We start from the raw sequence: 23,139 nt of genomic DNA on the forward strand, positions 1-23,139 counted from the left end.
ATGTCCTTATCAAGTTGAGGAAGTTCCCTTCTATTCCTAGTTTGTTGTTTTTTGTTTTTGTCATGAAAGGGTGTTGGATTATGTTAAATACTTTTTAAATGTCCATTGGGATGATTGTGGTTTTTTAACCTATATACTGTTCTGTTAATATGGTGTTTTACTTTGACTGATTTTCCTGTGTTTAACCAACCTTGCATTTCTGGAATAAATCCCACTTGGACATGATGTATGACTCTTTTTTTTTTTTTTTTTATGTTGCTAGATTCTGTTTGATAGTAATTTGTTGAGAATTTTTGATCCATATTGACAAGAAATGTTGGTCTGTAGTTTTGTATTCTTGTGTTATCTTTGGTTTTGGTTTTACTATAATGCTAGCCTCTTGAATGAGTTAAAAAGTATTACCTTCTTTTCTTTTTTGTTCTTGGAAGAATTTTTTTTTTAATGTTTTATTTATTTGTGAGAGCAAGAGAGGCAGAGCATGAGCTGGGGAGGGACCGAGAGAGGAGACACAGAATCCAAAATAGGCTCTAGGCTCTGAGCTATCAGCACAGAGCCCAATGCAGGGCTTGAACTCACAGACTGCAAGATCATGACCTGAGCCAAAGTTAGATGCTTAACTGACTGAGTCACCCAGGTGCCCCTGGAAGAATTTCTGAATTTGGTCCTGGGTTTTTTCTTTGTGGGGAGTTTTATTACTTAACATGCATTTTTTATTGCTAGTGACACAAAAATTTTATTTTATTTTTATTTTTGTTGTTTCTACATTTTGTTTTTGTTTTTGTTTTTAATTTTAGTTCCAGTACAGTTAACATACAGTGTTATATTTGTTTCAGGTAATAGTGATTCAACAATTCCATACATCACTTAGTGCTCATCATAAGTGCACTCCTTAATCCCCATCACATATTGACACTAACATTTTATTTAAAAAAATTTTTTTTTAATTTTTATTTATTTTTGAGAGAGAGAGAGACACAGAGTGTGAGTGGGATAGGGTGAGAGAGGAAACACAGACTCCAAAGCAGGCTCCAGGCTCCAAGCTGTCAGCCCACAGACTGATGTGGGGCTTGAACCCACAAGCCATGAGGTCAGACCTGACTGAACTGACTGACCCACCCAGGCACCCCGAAACTAACATTTTATTTTCAATGTTTATTTATTTATTTTGAGAAACAGAGAGAGCACATGTGCATGAGCAGGGGAGGAACAGAGAGAGAGGGAGAGAGAGAATCCCAAGCAGGCTCTGCACTGACAGTGCCAATGCGGGGCTTGGTCCCAGGACTGTGAGATCATAACCTGAGTGGAAACCAAGAGTTGGATGCTTGAGTACCTGATGGCTCATTCAGTTGGGAGTTCGACTTTAGCTCAGGTCATAATCTCACGGGTCTGGTTTGAGCCCTGTATCAGGCTCTGACAGCTCTGAGCCTGGAGCCTGTTTTGGATTCTGTGTCTCCGTCTCTCTCTGCCCCTCCCCTGCTCATGCTCTGTCTCTCTCTTTCAAAAATAAACATTAAAAAAATAATAATATAAATAAATAAATAAAAGATTTGGACACTTAACTGACTGAGCTACCCAGGTGTCCCTTGATATGAACATTTAAAAAATATTGTTTTCATGGCAGCTCATTTATAATCATTTTAAATACCTCTGAAATTTTAATCCTTGTATTGATCTTTTGATCACTGCATGCATCAGTTCACAATGTCTTATATAAAATAGTTTTATACAGATATCCCCCACTTTTTGAAAGTTCTTATGCTACTTTGCTTTTGTGAAAGACCTACATTAGTACTTGTTTTTAGTAGCTAAACAGAATCTGAAGATGATTTTCACTTTCACGAAAAAAAGGTGAAAAGAGAAGATTGCACTCAGCATCCGTTTTGTAGCAGGCCATTATAGAAGCCGTGCAAACCCCCAGCAGCCAGAGTAGCTTTGAACTCTGTGAGCATCTGTGCTTTATGTCTGTTTATTTTGTTCATGTACTAGCAAAATGTGTCCTAGGGTATAAGAAAAAGCTTTAAATGTTTATTTTTTAGGTCTGGGAATACTCCAAAAATTTTCCACAACACATTAATAGTAATTGCTCCTTCACTTTACATCATTTTGACCTAATGAAACGTTTCACAGGAATGGATTACTTTTGGATAGTGTTGGAAACCTATAATACATTTCAATATCTATAGAGGGCAAGTTTCTCCTCATTACTCTTATTATTTTAAAGGATAATTTTTTAAAAATGTAAAATCAGGACTCCCATGTGGACAAAATGTGAATATTAACATTTCTATCTCATAAGATATAGAGTTTATATTATCTCATTAATTAATGTGGAAACCAATAGGATGTGAAAACAGGTTTGAAAAAAAATTCAATGAGTCACACATATCAAGGCAGAAGGAATGCTGAAATGAATTTACAAATACATTCCATAGGTAGAAGAGGTATATTAATCAGAGTTCTCCAGAGATAAGAACCAATAAGATATATAGATATAGATGTATCAGAGATTTTTATAGGACTTGGCTTACATAGTCACAAAACCTGAGAAGTTTCATAGTCTGTCACCTGCAAGTTGAGGACTAGAAAATCTGGTGGTTTAGCTTCTTCTGAGTCTGAAGGCCTGAGAACTAGGGAGGACCATGATGTGACTCCTAGTCTGAGACTGAAGGCCTGAGAACAAGGAATTTCAATGTTTGAGAGCAGGAGATGGACGTCCCAGCTCAAAGAGAGAGAGAGAGAGAGAGAGAGAGAGAGAGAGAGAGAGAGAGACAGAATTCACCATTCCTTCACCTTTTTGTTCTATATGGCCATCAGTGGATTGGATGATGCCCACAGCATTATTGAGAGTGAATCTTCTCTAGTCGGCCTACTGATTCATATGTGAATCTCTTTTGGAAACACCCTCAAAAGACATGCCCCAAAACAATGTTTTACTAGCTATGCAGGCATACCGTAGCCTAGCCAAGCTTACACCTGAAATTAACCATCACAGAAGGGAAATCAATGTTCATCCACTAGATATACTCCATTTGCATATTTTTGGTTATTATTAGTCTGCCAGGGCTACCATAAAAAAAGACCCCAGACTGGGGGGTTTAAACAACAGAAATTTTATTTTCTCACAGTTCTGGAGGCTGGAAGTTCAAGATTAAGGTCCTGCAGGTTTGGTTTCTGGTGAGGCCTCTTTCCTTGACTTGCAGACAGAAAGAAGCCTTTTTGCTGTGTCCTCACATGTCTTGTCTCTCTGTGCACACTCCTGGTGTCTCTCCTCTGTATAAGGACACCAATCCTATTGGGTTAGGACCCCACGTTTAAAACTTCATTTAATCTTAATTATCTCCTTAAAAGGCCCTATCTCCTTAAAAGGCCCAACCTGCACACTGGAGGCTAAAGCTTCAACATAGGAATGTGGGGAGAGAGAGGGGCACAATTCAGTCCATGACAGTTACCTATAGTTTACAAGAGTTGTAAAGTTGCTCAAAGACAATGAAAAGTATAGAGACCTCATAAAATCAGATACCTACATAATGCCTAATTTTCCACTGAAGATATTTAGTAATCTTTTTAATCCATTCAAAAGTCATTTACGTTTTTTTCTCTATAATTAAAAGTATTTGCTATTCTTATGTTTATGTATCCAAATGAATTTTACAATACTGTTGTATAGTTTTCAAAATTATGCTCAGATCAGGACACTTGGGTGTCTCAGCTGGCTCAGCTCAGGTCATGATCTCATGGTTTGTGAATTTGAGCCCCGCATCAGGCTCTGTGCTGACACCTCAGAGCCTGGAGCCTGCTTTGGATTCTGTGTCTCCCTCTCTCTCTGCTCCTTCCCTGCTCACTGTTTCTCTTTCCTTCAAAAATAAATAAACATTAATTTTTTTTTTAATTGGGCTAGAATTTAAACTATTGTGGTTTACAATTTTGAAACATGTGGGCGGAATTTTACATTGATATTTTACTATATGTTTCCATCCAGGAACATATAAGCTCTCATTAAATCTTTGTACTTTTCATCATTTGGATTCTGCACCATTCTTTTTTTTTTTTTTTTAATGTTTTCATGTTTATTTTTGAGAGAGAGAGACAGAGAGTACGAGGGGTGGGGGGCAGGGACAGGGGATGCGAAACAGGATCTGCGCTGAGAGCAGACAGCCCAATGTGGGGCTCAAACTCACAAACGTGAGATCTTGACCTGAGCCAAAGTGGGACACGCTCAACCTACTGAGCCACCCAGATGTTCCTGAATAATTCTTAACTGCAAAGTAATTTACCTTGGTATTATGAGGGAAATTCCTCTTTCTTTTATAGTTTTTAAATAGTTATCACTGGAACCTAGTGGTTTTTAAAAAGAATGAGTTTTGTACCCATCATCTTACATTAAAAAATTTTTTTATATTCATCCTTACAGCTGGGTAAATTGAGAATCTAAGTAATTTGAGTACTCATGGTTCCAGTAAGAGCAAATTGATTGCTGCTAAGAATAGTGTGTCTGTCTCTGCATGTGTACAAGTGTTTGTTGTGAGAGGGCTGGGTAGGAAGTTGAGACAACTATCTTAAGGATGTCTTCTTGGAATTAACACTAGTTTGGATACCTAGATTCCCATAGCTGGATTAACCATTTCCTCTGATATTGTCTCTCCTGGTTTTGGAAGGAATTAGGAAACAAGGGGTTAACTGTACAGGTAATGAAGTTCCATGAGCTCCGTGGTCCATTAACAAACAGATTACTTAACTGCATGTGGCTGTTGCCCAGATTTCAGGATACCACTGTTAAAAAAAGTTTTGACTTAGATTTATCACTTTGCTCTTGGGATACTCAGCTTTCTCTGACAGAGTTCATGGCTTATTCAAATCTATTTATTTCAAAGTAATTGGCAACCTCATGAGTGCTATAGAAGGATTAACCATTCCCTAGGATACCTACAGAGATCATCTGGAAGGGGGTCATTAGTCCTAACTGATTTTTTCAATGAAGTTAAAACCTGTCCATTTGGGAAGAGCAGTCAGAGAACATACAGCAGCCAACAGAAGACTATGCCTGGTGTTAAAGCTCCAAAAAATCAATTCGTACTTCTTTCTGTTTAACATCCTGGGAATGCATCTACAATTAAAACCCTCATGGAGACTTATGAACAAATGCATTCGTCTTTTGATGCACTGATCTCTTGAAACCAAACATGTTCCTAAATAGAGAAACTACCATTTTCTCACATCTTCCTAGAAGCTTTCCCTAACCCCAGTCTACCCCCAAGCTGAATTACCCCTTTTCTGAAATCTTACACCTCATCTTACTCTTCTATGGCCTTGGCACTTTCTGCCCGTATGGTATCTGTGTTGTTCACGCTGCCCATAGTATCTCCTGCACTGTGCGGAGAAGATCCTGCTTGATTGGGCGCCTCCCACTGCACTTACCTGAATGCTTGGCATATGGTAGATGCTCAAGATTAAGACATTTTCTGGACGGATATTTTGCTAATCTGTAGTACCCGTTATATTCTACTGAAAATTACCAAAGTCCAATCAACTTCAATTTTGTAGTTTGGGATTTTTAGAAAACTACCCTCTTGCCAAGAAATACCTAACAATTTAACCAGGGCTATGCCAGCTTAGGAATAAGATATGAACACTGATGAGGTTTTGGGGTGAAAGTTGGAGGGGGGTGGGTGGGAGCTGACAGCCAAGACAGCATTCTTGAAGATGTCTTTGGTGCAAAAAGGTGATTTTATTAGAGCACGGGAATGTGACCCGAGGGCAGAAAGAGCTGCGCTGGGGTTGTGACAGGTAACTGATTATATACCCTGAGGTTGGGAAAGGGTCAGGGACAATGTAAGTCTTAAGGAATTTTGGAAGCAAGGTTTCCAGGACCTTGAGGGGCTAGCTTCTGTTAAGAAAACACCATTTATTACCACTTAGTAAAACCTGTCAGGAGACCCTTCAGTTGTATATCAGGGGGCATAAGCTTGGAGCATGATTGCCAGCATATATCCTTTGGCAGTTGAGATAAAGTAAGTTTCCAAAGGATTTTTATAAGTTAAAGTAGACTTACAGGATCTTGGGGGGGGGGGCGGGGGGGGGGCGCAGTGTCAGGATAATGTTAAGCTTAAGATTCTCTTTTGCCCCCAGCAAAGTGTCACCTGGAGGCAGCTGAGCTCCTAGAGGGAGGTCACTCTGCTGGTTTCAAGGACCTGTCAATGGGCTGCAGGCAATAAGGGAATTTAATTTTTCATTTGCCTTAGTTTCCCACGTCACCACAGCAACCACCTTAACTCCTTTCCTTCGTTCTTGGGTAGCCAGGAGTATCAGAGGAATATCACACATATCCCACCTTGGGGGGAGGTGGGGGAAAGTGTTGCTGTGAGCCTGTACTTTGCCCTCAGCTTGCCCCAGGCTCCCTCATCAAATACACTTGTAATCACGTAAGGATTTGAGGCCTATCTTCATCTTTCCACGTTGGCTACTTCCAGTTAGGGTGGTAAAAGAAAATGTTTTTCTCTTAGCAATCCAGTCTGCTCTCTTCCTCTGTCCTCTTTTCTTTCCTTTTATTAGTAAATGATTTCAGACTCTGCCTTCAATTATAAAGTTTGTGCCCCACACGTACCCCCCTCCCCTATTTTGGTGATTAGAGGTGTTCAAAACTTATTCTGACACAGTATCCGCCCTCATTTCGGAATCCTTCACTTCTTGGTGGTGGAAATAGTTTCTTCTCTGGAACGCTGGCAAGGAAAAAGAATGGGGGAGAAAGTTGCATTTAAACGTTTAAAAGTTGAGTCACGGCTGGTTGCACAGCAAAAGCTCCACAGTGTGAGGAAAGACTAAATGTGCTCGGCAGGGTGGGCCTGGGGCGACTTCTGGGGAACTAGCCGGGGTCGAGCCCCTAGAGTTGCGGAGGCCCCGGGCGGTCGCCTCCCGGCGCGCCCTCCTTACCTCCCCCGCTCCCCGCTGCCCCCCTGGGACTGATGTCGGGCGCTTGCGTGCTGCGGCCAAAGCTCCCGATCCAGAGGCCGGCCTCGTAAAGTCCCGAGCGAGTAGGGGGCGGCGCGCAGGAAGGGAGGAGGGCCGGGGGCGTGCGGGGTTGGTGGGTGTTCGGGGGTGGAGATGTACAAGATGTGACGCCGCGGCCGGGCCGGGGCCAGAGCGGCGGACGCGGTGCCCGCGGTTGCAGCCGGAACCCGGGCGCTGTAGCTTGCAGAGGCGGCCCTCCGGAGAGCGGCGGCCGCGGAGACACCCAGCCCTAAGCCCCGGCTCCCGAGCGCCGCGGCGCACCGCGCTCCAGGGCAGACGCGGAGGGGAGCGGCCGAGAGGCGCGACGCTGGGGGCCCGCGGGCGCGGTCGCGCGCCGCCGGGCGGGAGGCTGGGGGGCCGGGGCCGCGGCCGTGCCCCGGACCGGGTCGGGGGCCGGGGCCGGGGGACGGCGGCTCCCCGCGCGGCTCCTGGGGCGCGGGCACCCCGGCAGGGCCCCGGGGGGGCCATGGCAGCCGGGAGCATCACCACGCTGCCCGCCCTGCCGGAGGACGGCGGCAGCGGCGCCTTCCCGCCCGGCCACTTCAAGGACCCCAAGCGTCTGTACTGCAAAAACGGGGGCTTCTTCCTGCGCATCCACCCCGACGGCCGAGTGGATGGGGTCCGGGAGAAGAGCGACCCTCACAGTGAGTGCTGGCCGGCTCTTCTTCCCCGATCCCATCTCCACTCTTGTGGTTCTCTCCCCCTCCGCTCCATTCCCTCCTCCGCGCTTCTTCCTTCTCTTCACCCCGACCTTAGTGGGACTTGTGGTTTCTTTCCTAGCGGCCCTCGGTGGTTTCGGGTTCACCACTCGCCCCTTCCTCCCCAGCTGCGGTGTCGGGTTAGATCCTTCCCCAGGCTTTGGAGTGTGCCAGTTTCCCCTGGTAAACCAGTCCCCTGGGCCCTGAGCCTCCAAGGCCTGGGAGGCGGGCTCCCTTCGCGCAGACAACCTGTAACTTAGGGGATGCCCAAAGGCGGAGAGGCGAGCGACTTGCGGAGAAACAGTCTGGGTCCCCATCCTGAAGTTCCAACCCCTTCTGTGTTGGATGCGCGAAGTCCCGCGGACAAAGGCGGGGGAGGAGGGGGGGGGGCAAGGCTGAATTAAGTGCTCTTTACTGGAAAAATACCTTTCCAGAGTGTGCCCTTAAACTCTGATTTGGTAGGATCCAGGCCATCTGGCACACTGCTCTTACACATCCATTTCTATTTTTTTTTTCCAAATTGCCGAAAGCTGAAGCCGCAGAAGATGTGGACCTTTTGTTAAAGTGCGACACACTTTTGTTTCAATAGTGACAAGAACTGCAAAAACTTTTATCTTTCGCCTGCAGTTATTAGCTTTGGGACCTTGAGCTTGTTTTCTGATACCTAAAAATGGGGGTAATGTCTACCTTGCATCAGGTTTGAGGATCAAATGAGAATTCACACAAAGTGCGAAGAGAACTCATTTTACCATCGTACACTTTTGTGTTCTGTGAAAAATAATCTGTGGTTATAGAAATAACACTAGCCTAAATCATTGGTTCTCAAACTCCAGGAGTGCATTAGAATCACCTGGGGGGGGGCAGTTATAACACATTGCTGAACGTTGTCTCCCAGAGTTTCTGCTTCCTTAGGCCTAGAATTCCTTACGCCTGATAATTTGCATTTGTAACACGTTCTCAGGTGATGCTGACCTGGGACCACACTTTGAGACCCACTGGTCTAGAGAAAAGAGAGGGAAAAGGGCATAAAACTGGCTGACACCGTTGGAATTTGAAGTGAGAGAAGGAGGATCAGAGCGTATTGTAACTGTTCTCCTGTAACTGTAGGTAAAAAGTCTGTTTTAAAAGCTGTGAGTTCCACCTTTATTGGTTTCTGGTGAAGAATCTGATCCTCTATTTGCCTGAGAAAAGACCTGCAGGAGTTCCGAGTTCCACGCCCCAGGAGTCACCTCTTTATCCTAAGATGCTTGCTGATGGAATGTCCTTCCCACCTGTGAAGTGATTGGAAGAGGCGAAAGCTTTGCACTGAGATCTGAGTTGACAAATGAGAAATGTGCTTTTATATTGCTTGGGTTTTTATTGATTCCAAAGCAGCAACAAGCAAAAGATACAGGTCTTTCATTTTTTTCCAGGCCTGCCATAATTTTTAAATGTTATCAACCGCTTCTATTCAGTAAAACTGAAAAGATGCTCGTAATCCAATATGTATGGGTTAGTGCTATTTCTCTATTTTAGTAATTTGAATAGGTTTTCTAAATTAAATTTTAAGCTTTGTGTTTGAAGTTTGTTTTGCAGTAGTCTGCTAGGTGAACACAGCTGATTAGGGCCAGGTGCAAATATATCCCAATGAGTTTTGTTCTTTTCTAGCAGCATAAACTGTCTATAATAATAAAAAAGGAGCATGTTCTAGGACTACAAGATAAAAGAGCTCTCCTCCATATTAGGTTCATGTTGGACCTTCCCCTAGTACTCTGTCTGTCTCTCTCTCTCTTTTTTTTTAAGACCCTTTATTAGTTGCTGGATTTTTTTTTCCTTTGAAGCTTATGATACCCTATTTCCTTTAGAATATAACTGTATGGGGGCTAATGACTGAGGATAATTCTGAATTGCATACCACACTACCACCCTTGTAATAATAGCTGTTAACTGTTTCTTTCCAACTCTGAGTTTTTTTGCTATCTTATTTTACCTCACTGGTTCTCATAGGTGGGTGATTTTGCTCCATCCCCCCCACCCCCCAACGTCTGGCAATGCCTGGAGACATTTTTGGCTCATTTGGAAGGGTGCTACTGGTATCTAGGAGATCCAAGCCAGGGATGCTGTTAACCATCCTACAGTGCATCCTACTTTATCCCAGCCACAATTTTTCTTTTCTTTCTTTCTTCTTCTTCTTTTTCTTTTTTTTTGAAAGAGAGAGAAGCCTAAGCAGGCTCTTCACTAGGCTCGATCTCACAAACTATGAGATGATGACCTGAGCCGAAATCAAGAGTTGGACGCTTAACTGAGCCACCCAGGTGCCCCAGATCCCAGACGTTAATAGTGCTAAGGTTGAGAATCCTTCCAACTTGATAACTAGCTAAAGACTACATGTTAAAAGTGAAGATTAGAATACTCCAGATTAGTGGAGGGTACTGATTTTTTTTCACCTTTTAGCAGGCAATAGACTAACAATACAAACCTAAAGATGTGATGAATTTAAACCACTTCTGTGTAGCTCAACGTGGACATAAGTTTAAGTACAGTCTATTTTTCTGACATGTCAAAGCTGTGCTGATAGTTGACCGAACCAAGATAAGACCGATGGGAAAGATAAAAGGAAAAATGATTGTGGACATGATATAACAGTATCTTCCCAACCACATTTCCTCCATTACCCCAAACAAATGAGACTGACCAGAAAACATGGGGAAAAAAGAGCAGAGTTGATGGTTGTGACAATTTCCCACTGAATTATGGCTCAGATATCTAGACCTATTTGAAAAGTTAAAAACCCCCTAGTCTCATTCCTCAAACTGTCCAGTTGACCTGAAAATCTCTCCAAGATTTATTCCTTTGGCATGACCATTTTCTGCCCTGATGTCTTTTTTTTTTTTTTTTTTTAAATTTTTTTTTCAACGTTTATTTATTTTTTGGGACAGAGAGAGACAGAGCATGAACGGGGGAGGGGCAGAGAGAGAGGGAGACACAGAATCGGAAACAGGCTCCAGGCTCTGAGCCATCAGCCCAGAGCCTGACGCGGGGCTCGAACTCACGGACCGTGAGATCGTGACCTGGCTGAAGTCGGACGCTTAACGGACTGCGCCACCCAGGCGCCCCCTCCTGATGTCTTTTAAAATGCAAATATCCTTTGGGTATTTGGAGGGATGGTATAAATGTGGGGGGTGCTGGTTAGGTATGGGGGATGTGTCTTAGGTGCTGAAGGGGGAGACAGGGCAAGGAGGTGTGAGGTGGGGAGGGCAGAGGCAGAAATGGAAAGGGGAGGGAGAAGACTGAATATCAATTTTCCAACTTCTCAGTGTTGTTGAAGGTCCCTTTTGCTTCATACCTGGGTATTCTGCTGTATTTTCACTTGAAAGGGCCAATTTTCGTGCACTTTCCTTCTAGTCATGGAGTAGCTTTTGTTTGACATGAGATTTTGATAGAAGCACAATACAGTGACAAGAGTCTGTTTCTCCAGCATGTGTGCTCCTCACCCAGCTTCCTTGTGTCCTGGATGTTTTAATTGGCCCCTTCCAAATGTCCATGGGATTGTGTAACATTAAGTATTTACTCTTAAGTAGTGAACTATGTGAAAACTTCCGAAGAGAGAACACTTTAGCCTGAGTAGCACGTACGCCGTGTGGTGGAGTGTAGCAAGAGAAATGTATGCTGCCTATGTACATTTTAGCATTAAATTTGGTCCAGATGCTCTTATTTAGGAAAAACTGGAGGCGGTTAGCAGTGCTGTTTCTACCCTTGGGCTTCTCTTGGGAGCTGACTGCCTGTTTGCCATACTTGTCTGCTTCCAGGTTCTAGAGGATACTGAGACTTGGAGACGCAGAGGGACCTGCCCACTCCTGTGTGGAGCAGGGATGGCATCCTGGCCCGCGTGACACCCGTGCCCTTTGCCACGGCACATATTCCATGCGACTCGACTCATAAAAACATGGACTTGTGAAATTCAGAGGGAGGTGTCAGACCTTTTAGTTCACTGATCTTGTTTTATTGAAGACAGTATTGAGGGTCAGAACAGTAACTGATCACCTACATTCATATGCCGATTTCCCCTGTGATCATCCTGAATGAGCTTCTTGCCCACCAGGTCCCTTGCCTTCTATTCCTGCCCTCCTCCAGCCTCATTGCACTCTTCCGTTCAGTCAGAGAACACCCTCCAGGGGCCCCACTTTGTGGGCTTTCTGCATTTCAGAGCACTGGGGAAGCCAGCCCCTCGGAGGAGGTCTTACTGGTTCACAGGTTACCTCTAGTTATGTTCCCAGGGCATTGGATAAAGCCACCTTTCTTCTCTACTTCATGTAAACGGAACCATTGATTCAGTGATTCTAGATTCTCTCCCCCATCTTTTTTTGGGTAATATCTGGCAAGTGGATCCCACTAATTTGCCTCAATAAACACAATGTTTACTGTAATGCTATTTATGTGCAGTAAACAAATGAAGTAAGAATCTAATAGCTCATTTAATCATGGAAATCATGTCATTGGTACAGCAATGAAAGGACAATTCATGAGTCATAGATATTACCACACCTTAGCCTTTTAAGAAGGGTTAGATGCCAAGTGACTTCAGCCTAGAAGAGGCAATATCCCCTGTGACACGCCCTGAGGGCACTCCTTGTGTTTATAAAATGTCCATTATGTAATTAGGCTTTGACAATGGTATGACAACGGAGTTCTAAGTATTCTCATTTAGATTTTTGATAGCATTTTAAATGGATGGGTATGATTTTTAAGTTAATCTGAAAATAAAATATTACAGATGTAATAAAACACGAACCATTCTTTTATACATTATAATTATAAAATTGACTTTATTCATCTACGCATTGATTCTCAGAAATCCCCATCTGTGATATTAAAAAAGGTGATTTTTTAGGTCTCACATCATTAGAACTGTTATTTTTAAGCCACAAGATGTCTGTACAACAGGATAATGACTACACATGTGCCATAGCCTTTTCTTGTTTTTCCAAATTCCAGTGTTGATTTTCCAAAAACCCTACTTGGGCCCCTTTGTCCTGTGGCACACATCTGTTAGAAGGCTGCGTGGGGTAAGAGTCTAAGACGTGAACTGGAGCAAGGCAAATCCACACATTGGGGCAAAAACCTTAACCTCATTACGGTATTCTATCCAAGCAAATGTGTTGTGTTTTGCTTTTGAGTTTGTCATTTTCTGCACTCTGAAACCGGAGATCTGGCCTTGTACTTGTATGCTGTCAGTGCTCAATAAATACCCAATGCTTGATTGTTTGCAAAATAATTTAGAATATTGTATCTTTAGGAAATGCAGTTGTGGCTCAATGTTTCCTTGTTGTATTCATTGTTATATTAGCTATTGTATTCTCCTTTGCTATCAAATCCTTCCTCTAATCTAGGTTATTCATAGCCCCAGGAATTTAGGAGAGGACTAAAAGTGGTAACTCCCAGGGAACCTCACCCCTCGAGCCATAGACTATGTTTCTTAGAAGCCAGACTAGTTCCATTCTAAATTCCTGTAGGATATTTTTAGTTTGAAGAAATTTGGAGGACCTAGAGTCAACAGACAGCCAATATTCAGTGTTTAATTTATGTCTCAAGCCAGCTGTCCTCTGTCACTCTTCCTGCGCAAGGTGACTTTTAAATTGACCAGTGTATCCTTAATGCTTGCCTGTTCATTTACAGAAATCTGTAGAGTGTGTGTGTGTGTGTGTGTTTGTATTTTCAAAGGGTTACTTACTTTCCCCATATTAACTTATACTCTAAATTGAATTATCTTACAGAATTCTGAAGTGAAAGGTTTCCAGGTTTTTAAGGTATTCTGGAGATTAAAAATTGAGGAAGTTCTTGCATGTATAATTGAACGATTGAAAGGAATTTTCCTGTTTAATTTATAATGTTTTTAATTAAAAAAAAATTTTTTAATGTTTATTTTTTGAGAGAGAGAGAGAGAGGAGGAGGGGCAGAGAGAGAGAGAGACAGACAGAATCCGAAGCGGGCTCCAGGCTCTGAGCTGTCAGCACAGAGCCAGATGTGGGACTCAAACCCACAAGCTGTGAGATCATGACCTGAACTGAAGTTCGACGCTTAACTGACTGAGCCACCCAGGCACCCCAGTATAATTTATTTAATTTTAATTAAGATATACATTAATTTGTAACTGTAATTTATAATTAAACAATAAATAAAATTAGCCAAAGAAAGGTTTTTTTTTTTTTTTTGTCTTAAAATTTGTACAGAGTAGTCATGATCTGGCTAGATTCTGTGAGTACATTGTTCTCTGTTCATGATTTAGGTTCTTGGTGAAGATGCTGACATCTTAAGGTAGGAACCATGAATTCTCCATATAAATAAGCATCATGAACAGCTTAGGACTTTTCCCTCAGGGTGTGCTCACTAAATGTCAGCTGCTGATGAAACCATTTTGTGTGGACTGGCCTGTGTGATAACTACTCATGGCCCGTATTGCTGTAGAAAGCTTAGTTGAGGTTTGCTGTTCTCTTGGTGTAGTAATGCTTGCATTTAGACACTTGGTCAATCTTTTAATGAAGATGATTATATGTAACAAAGTTATATTTGAAAAATATTTGGGAATCTTAGAGATTGGGTGTTAGCATTTCTTAGAGTATTCCATATAGAGAGTGGAATCATTTTTCAGGATAAATAGTAAACTTGTTAGGAATTCTGCTTTCTTTAAAAAGCATTTTGGGTTTTTATCACGTACTATGTGGTATGAAGTTCCTTAGGTATGCTGTGGATTGTGTGTTCATTCATTTGTGGCCAATATCCGTGAGTCCTGTGTGTTCTTTTTCTACTTCACCTCCTTTTCTCTTTTTAACTCTGGATCCTGTCCACCCCAGAATTCTACGTAAATCATGCTGGGCCCCAGTCTTCCACTTCAATCATGTGGCCTTATCCAATTTGTCACCCTACTTTTGACACGATACTATTTTCTGCTCCTGTCTTCTTGAGAATTCTTTGGTTTTTGTTATACCACATCAACTAGTTTTCTCACCCTCCAACTATCCTTTCTTCTGATTTCTCCTTCTTTTGGTCTTTTGCTTTCATATTCCCTAAGGCTCTGTTTTGGGCTTCTACCTTTCTTTCTGTGTACTCATATTCCTTCAGCAGATCATTTATGGTCTTCGTCTCAGTCTTTGATTTCCCATCTCTGTGTTGATACTCCGTTTTCTTCTGCTTGAAGGACAGATAAACTGCCACTGTCTCAATTCAAAATGGGTAAAAAAGAACTTAATGTGTTTTTCTCAACCTATTATCTCTTTCTACCCAATTTCTATTTGGAGTGAAATTATTTTTTTAAAGTTTATTTATTTTGAGGCAGGGGAGGGGTAGAGAGAAAGGGGGAGAGAGAGACTCTCAAGCTCTCTCAAAGGCTTAGCACTTTAAGGGCAGAGCTGGATCCAGGGCTCGAACTCACAAACAAAGAGATCATGACCTGAGCCCAGGTCAGGAGTCGGATGCTTAGCTGACTGAGCCACCCAGGCACTCCTGTAGTGAAATTGTTCTTGTCTTCAAAGCTAGACACCTCAGAGTCTTCCCCACCTTACTGATTTTTCTTTGCCGTGTCTTTTGATTTCCCCTGCCTTCACTTACCTACAACCAGACCCTACCTGACCACCCTTTTCAAATGTGATCTACCTGCTCAATTTTATTGCCCACTATTTACCATCCCTACTCCCCTGATGCTGCCAGTGCTCTTGCTTAATTATAGACCATCACTGCTACAGTGATTGGCCTTTCCTCATGTGATCCTTGTTTTGGAAGATGCTCATATCAATTCCTCTCACACACTCTGTTTCCACCTTTCTCTTAAAAAAAAAAAAATCTCTTAACAGCTAATCTCAGCAGTTTTCTTTTTTTGTGAAATGTACCCTAACTTCCCAGGGAGAAGTCGTTTTTATCTCTTTTTTCCCCATAATACTTGGTACATATGCTACTACAAAGTCTAATGATTTCTGTTGTAATATATTGTTGAATTGTTTCTCTCCTGGAGCGGGACTGTGGACTCCTTGCGGTTAAGGACTGGGACAGATTTTATGTATCTGACCTCATGCACAGTGGCCACTCAAAGAATGTTTGTTAAGTTCTACATGTACCCGAAAAATTAGCCAACTCTTTTCACTTCCTTTCTGACTTTCTCACATCTTCCTTCTCTTCACCTTTCCTCAGGCTGTTTGCTTGAGCTGGAAAGTCTTCTCAATCCTCTTACCTTATCCTAGTCCTAATCATGCTTCAGGCCGCATTTCTTTCCCACTGTCCTATACCATCTTTCCTTCATGCTTCTAATAGCTTGATGTGTTTTAATTTCATGTCCCCTAATGTTATTGGAAATTCCTAGTTGGTAAGGATTTAAACAAACAAACAAACATTACCTAACAATCTCTTACTTTCTTTTCTTCTCTGAGGGTCCAAGACTGAATGGACTCATCCCAATTTCTCTTGGCTCCATTTGCTGAATGAATGACCAGGCTGAGGCCTATGAAGAGATTCAATCTACATTTGTGGAATGAGCTAGAACTTTAAATAAATAAGCATAAATACTTAAGAATGAGGCATGTAAAGTGGATAAATTGAATGTAGCATCACTGTAGTTCTTTCTGTAGACACCTTTCATGTTATTTAAAGGGGGCAATAAAGGTAAAACATAATTGTTAACAGTACTTAAAATTTTTTTTAAATGTTTATTTTTGAGAGAGACAGAGTGTGACTGAGGGAGGGCCAAGAGAGAGGGACACAGAATCCAAAGGAGGATCCAGGCTCTGAGCTGTCAGCACAGAGCCCGATGTGGGGCGTGAACCCACAAACTGTAAGATTATGACCTGAGCTGAAGTCAGACGCTTAACCAACTGAGTCACCAGGTGCCTCTAGCATTATTTTTTATTGTGGAATTTTTTCTTGTCAGCTCTTGAATAACACATCAGTATTTCTAGCCAATTCCAGAACTAGTTCTAATCCTCTAAGATCTGAGAATTCATACTTCAATCAGACACTTTAATCCTTAAACCTCTATCTCTTAAATTTAAAACCAGTGAATCATTTTATAAATTAGGATTAAAAACTATCTGGTACCATTGTTAGTATACTTTTTTGGGTGAGGAAATGGCACAAATAGTTTAATCCTAATAATCAGATTTATGAGCCAGAATTCATTACAATCTTAAAACTCTTAAAAGGATAGAAATTGTATGACAAAGTGAGTCATAGTCTTTGTGATGTGATGTCTGTAAGGATGGGTGGGAGAAATTGCTGAATGACCAGTCTTATTCTACTCCTTTCTAAGCTGAATCATTTTGCAAATAGAAAACAATTCATAGGTTATTCAGTGGTCATTACATAAATAGAAAATGGAAAAGAGTAACAGAATCAAATAATACCTCCATTTAAAAAATTACTTTCTGAATTGTATCACTTGATGAACAGTCTTTGTCTTGAATTAGAAACAAAATTTATTTACTGCTTTAATAACATGTATCTTTTAATCTAACACCTGTGGTCTTGGTCTCTGTCTCTGCCTCTTCTATTAATTATATTAATTTTCTTGCCTAGATTTTTTTTCTTTCTCCTGTGTAATTTGATCTTTCTCCTCATAGCTATTTCTAGCTTTGACTTGTTTGAAGATAGTGTGTGTATGTTGGGGAGAGGTGTCATTTACTTACGGGCTTGATGACACTTGAATTGGATAGGGATTCAAGAGAAGAAGGACCCTTTAATCTTGGAAATCTTGATCTGGTGTAGGCATAATCTTGCATTTTGCATGGTTGGTCCTCTTTTGTTAGTTTTCTTATTTGGAGGTTTGGAGAGCCTTTCTCGGAGGCAAATTTCATCTTAATCTTTAAATGTAAGATTAATTAACCTTATTTCCTTATTTTCTTTGAGGGCAAAGCATTTATCCAAAACATTATGTGAAAAAAGAAATATTCTATTTTATGTTTCTAAGTTTTAGAAGTTCTTCTTACATATTTATATTTTTACATTACTCTAAACTCAATAATTTAGTAATGGGAATATAATGCAAGTAAAATTGGGAAGACAATCTTGCTAACTGGTTCAGTAGAGATACCATATAAAAAGAGGACATTTATAGCAGGTGTTGGATTAAAAAATAATGAATTGCACAACTCTTTCAGCTACTATAGGGTTGGAGAAATGGGGCACAGATTATTTTGTAGGCAGGTTACTAAAGCCATGAAGTATTTATAGGATCTGTCCAACTTTGGCCAGATGCCTAGGGAGATTGCCATAGTGATAGGCAAAGTCACTGTACCTTGCGGGACAGGAAGGGCCAGATGGTTGGTTTTCATCTCAGTATTCCCAGGACCTTGATATTTACTGAATATTTTTTGAATGAGTAAGTGAATGAATGAAATTCTTGAAGATATGCTCTGTGTCAGTTCTTACAAATAATATGTTTAATCTTGATTATAAATTTATGAAGCACAAGTGTCATTATATGCCTCATTTATAGATAATACAGTCTTTGCTATTAGCTTTTCAAAACATGATCTCTTTGTGACAAGTGGTGAATTATGCCTTGTAGACTTCTTAGTGTTTAGAATACAGATTCAAACATGGTCAGAATTCCAGGTAGACATGTAGCAGAAATTTAAACAAGTATGATTTATTAAAAATTTTTTTATTTTAATTTTTTTAATGTTTATTTTTGAGAGAGAGAGGCAGAGAGAGACAGATATACAGAATCTGAAGCAGGCTCTAGGCTCTGAGCTGTCAGCACAGGGTCCCATGCAGGGCTTGAACTCACAAACTACAAGATTATAACCTGAGCCAAAGTTGGACATTTAACCAACTAAACCACCAGGTTCCCCTAAAAAATTTTTTTCAATGTTTATTTATTTTGAGAGAGAGCTAGTGAGCTGGGCAGGGTCAGAGAGAGAGAGAGAAAGGAGAGAGAATCACAAGCAGCCTCTGCTCTGTCAGCATAGAGCTGGATTTGGGGCTCGAGCTCAGGAACCATGAGATCACGACCTGAGCCAAAATCAAGAGTCAGATGCTTAACTGACTGAGCCACCCAGGCACCCTTAAATTATTTTTTTAAATCACTATTTCTAGGGGCACCTTGGTGTTTCAGTCAGGTTGTGTGCTGACATCATGGAGCCTGCTTTGGATTCTCTCCCTCTCTCTCTCTGTCCCTCCCATGCTCACACCCTCTCTCTTTCTCTCTCTCAAGATAAATAAACATAAAAAAAAAAAAAGAAATGCAACAGATGTACATTGATTTTTGTATCCTGTGACTTACTGAATTTGTTCATCAGTTCTAGCAGTTTTTTGGTGGTCTTTCTGGTTTTTTATTTATAGTATCATGTTACCTACAAATAGTGGAACTTTGACTTCTTCCTTACGGATTTGGATGTCTTTTATTTCTTTTTGTTGTCTCATTGCTGTGGCAAGGATTTCCTATATTATGTTGAATAAAACTGGTGAGGGTTGACATCCTTGTCTGGTTCCTGATCTTAGGGGAAAAGCTCTCAGTTTTTTCCCATTAAGGATGATTTAGGTGTGGGTTTTTCATATATGTCTTTTATTATGTTGAGGTATGTTCCCACTAAACCTACTTTGTTGAGGGCTTTCCTCATGATTCAATGTCATACTTTGTCAAATGCTTTTTCTGAATCCATTGAAATGATTATGTGGTTCTTATCCCTTCTTTTATTGATGTGATGTATCACATTGATTTGCAATATTGAATCACCCTTGCAACCCAGGAATAAATCCCACTTGATCATAGTGAATTTTTTTTTTAATGTATTGTTGGATTCTGTTTGCTGTTATTTTGTTGAGAATTTTTACATCTGTGTTCCAAGATACTGGCTTGTAGTTCTCTTTTTTACCGACGTCTTTATCTAGTTTTGGTATTAGGGTAATGCTGGCCTCATAGAATTAACATGGAAGTTTTCCTTTTCTATTTTTTGGAATAGTTTAAGATGAATAGGTATTAATTCTTTAAATGTTTGGTAGAATTCACCTGTAAAGCCATCTGGTCCTGGACTTTTGTTTGTTGGAAGTTTTTTGATTACTGACTCTATTTCTTTGCTGGTTATCAATCTGTTCAAATTTTCTATTTCTTTCTGTTTGAGTTTTGGTAGTTTATATGTTTCTAGGACTTTATCCATCTCTTCTCATTTGTACAGTTTGTTGGCATGTGGTTTTTCATAATATTCTTTTATGATTGTTTTTCTGTGGGGTTGGTTGTTATTTTTCTTCTCTCATTTGTGATTTTATTTAAGTCCTTCCTCTTTTTTTTTCTTGCTGTCTGGCTACAGGTTTATCAATTTTACTGATCCTCCCCCCCCCCCCCCAAAACCAGCTCCTGGTTCATTGATCTGTTCTACTGGTTTTTGGGGTTTTTTTTTGTTTTAGTTTCCATATTTTTTATTTCTGCTCTAATCTTTATTGTTTCCGCTCTAATCTTTATTGTTTCCTTCTGGCTTTAGGTTTTGTTGTTCTTTTTCTAGCTCCTTTAGGTGCAAGGTTAGGTTATTTGAGATTTTTCTTGCTTTTAGAGTAGGCCTGTATGCCTGTATTGCTATAAACTTCCCTCTTAGAATCACTTTTGCTGCATCCCAGAAGTTTTGGACCATTGTGTTTTCATTTTCATTTGTTTCCATGTACTTTTTAATTTCCTTTTACTTTCCTGGTTGACCCATTCATTGTTTAATAGCATATTATTTAATCTTCATGTATATGTGGTCTTTCCAGATTTTTTCTTGTGGCTGACTTCCAGTTTCATAGTGTTGTGGTTAGAAAATATGCATGGAATGATTTCAATCTTCTTGAATTTGTTGAGGCTTGTTTTGTGGGCTAATATGTGATCCATTCTAGAGAATGTTCCATGTGCACTTGAAAATAATGTGTATTCTGTTTTGGAATGGAATGTTCTGAATATATCTGTTAAATCCTTCTGGTTCAGGGTGCCATTCAAAGCCATTGTTTTCTTGTTGGTTTTCTGTTTAGTTGACTTGTGTATTGATGTAAGTGAGATGTTAAAGTCCTCTACTATTATTGTATTATACAATTATCTGATTATTGATTAGATCCTGTTTGTTTTTAACTTTGAGGTATTTGGGTGCCTCTATATTGGGTGCATAAATATTTACAATTGTTACACCTTGTTGGATTATTCTCATTATTATATAGTGTCCTTCTTTGTCTGTTGTTGTAGTCTTTAAGTCTATTTGGTCTGATATAAATATTGCCACTCCAGCTTTCTTTGACCTCCATTTGCATGATAGATGTTTGTCCACCCCTTTCCTTTCTAATTGCAGGTGACTTTAGATCTAAAAAGTCTTTTGTAGGCAGCGTATGGATGAGTCTTTTTTTTTTTAATTTTAATTTTAATTTTTTAAATTTACATCCAAATTAGTTAGCATATAGTGCAACAATGATTTCAGGAGTAGATTCCTTACTGCCCATTTAGCCCATCCCCTCCCCCACCCCTCCAGTAACCCTTAGTTTGTTCTCCATATTTATGAGTCTCTTCTGTTTTGTCCCCCTCCCTGTTTTTGTATTATTTTTGTTTCCCTTCCTTTATGTTCATCTGTTTTGTCTCTTAAAGTCCTTATATGAGTGAAGTCATATGATTTTTGTCTTTCTCTAATTTCACTTAGCGTAATACCCTCCAGTTCCATCCACGTAGTTGCAAATGGCAAGATTTCATTCTTTTTGATTGCCGAGTAATACTCCATTGTGTGTATATGTGTGTGTGTGTGTGTGTATACACACCACATCTTCTTATTCCATTCATCTGTCGATGGACATTTGGGCTCTTTCCATACTTGGGCTATTGTTGATAGTGCTGCTATAAACATGGGGGTGCATGTGTCCCTTCGAAACAGCATGCCTGTATCCCTTGGATAAGTGCCTAGTAGTGCAATTGCTGGGTTGTAGGATAGTTCTATTTTTAATTTTTTGAGGAACCTCCATACTGTTTTCCAGAGTGGCTGCACCAGCTTGCACTCCCAGCAGCAATGCAAAAGAGATCCTTTTTCTCCGCATCCTCGCCAACATCTGTTGTTGCCTGAGTTGTTAATGTTAGCCATCTGACAGGTGTGAGATGGTATCTTATTGTGGTTTGATTTGTATTTCCCTGATGATGAGTGATGTGGAGCATTTTTCATGTATCGGTTGGCCATCTGGATGTCTTCTTTGGAGAAGTGTCTATTCATGTCTTTTTCCCATTTCTTCACTGGATTATTTGTTTTTTGGGTGTTGAGTTTGATAAGTTCTTTATAGATTTTGGGTATTAACCCTTTATCTGATATGTCATTTGCAAATATCTTCTCCCATTCTGTCATTGCCTTTTAGTTTTGCTGATTGTTTCCTTTGCTGTGCAGAAGCTTTTTATTTTGATGAGGTCCCAGGAGTTCATTTTTGCTTTTGTTTCCCTTGGCTCCAGAGACATGTTAAGAAGTTGCTGCAGTCAAGGTTAGAGAGGTTTTTGCCTGCTTTCTCCTCTAGTATTTTGATGGCTTCCTGTCTGACATTTATGTCTTTCATCCATTTTGACTTTATTTTTGTGTATGGTGTAAGAAAGTGGTCCAGGTTCATTTTTCTGCATGTCACTGTCCAATTTTCTGAACACCATTTGCTGAAGAGACTGTCTTTATTTCCATTGGATATTCTTTCCTGCATTGTCAAAGATTAGTTGGACATACGTTTGTGGGTCCATTTCTGGGTTCTCTGTTCTGTTCCATTGATCTGAATGTCTGTTCTTGTACCAGTACCATATTCTCTTGATGATTACAGCTTTGTAGTATAGCTTGAAGTCTGGGATTGTGATGCCTCCTGCTTTGGTTTTCTTTTTCAAGATCACTTTGGCTATCCAGGGTTTTTCTGGTTCTGTACCAATTTTAGGATTATTTGTTCTAGCTCTGTGAAGAATGCTGGTGTTATTTTGATAGGGAAGTCTTGTGTTTTTTTTTTTTTTAATCCATTCTGTTACCTTATGTCTTTAAAAACATTTTTTTTGACATTTGTTCAATTTTGAGAGACAGAGACAGAGCATGAGTGGGGGGCGGGGGGGCACAGAGAGAAAGGGAGACGCAGGATTGCAAGAAGGCTCCAGGCTCTAAGCTGTTGGCACAGAGCTCACAAAATGCAAGTTCATGACCTAGGCTGAAGTTGACTGCCCAACTGACTGAGTCACCCAAGCGCCCCTCACCTTATCTTTTTTGATTGGAGCATTTGGTCCATTTATGTTCAAAGTAATTATTGGTATGTATTTATTGTCATATTATTTGTTTTGTGGTTGTTTCTGAAGATTTTTTCTGATCCTTTCTTGTTTTTCTCTCATGGTTTACTGATTTTCTTTAGTGATATGTGTATTTGGAGACACATACATATATATTGATTTCTTTCCCTTTATTCTTTATATATTAGTGGTTTTTGATATATGGTTACCATCAGGTCTGTGTATAACATCTTCACATAT

At 40.5% G+C, this 23,139-nt stretch overlaps 1 protein-coding gene across 1 annotated transcript in view; it reads left to right on the plus strand.

Moving 5' to 3' along the window:
• Window positions 1-5,970: 5,970 nt before the first annotated feature.
• FGF2 (fibroblast growth factor 2) overlaps window positions 5,971-23,139 on the plus strand; it is a 60,548-nt gene continuing 43,379 nt past the window's right edge. Inside the window, 3 exon segments of the mRNA XM_047092281.1 lie at window positions 5,971-6,008; window positions 7,019-7,205; window positions 7,208-7,649. Coding sequence (XP_046948237.1) covers window positions 5,971-6,008; window positions 7,019-7,205; window positions 7,208-7,649 — 667 coding nt within the window.

The sequence above is a fragment of the Lynx rufus genome, unplaced genomic scaffold (genome assembly GCF_022079265.1).
Source record: "Lynx rufus isolate CCGP_SWC_20201006 ecotype Redwood Valley unplaced genomic scaffold, mLynRuf1.p SCAF_3, whole genome shotgun sequence".
NCBI lineage: Eukaryota > Metazoa > Chordata > Mammalia > Carnivora > Felidae > Lynx > Lynx rufus.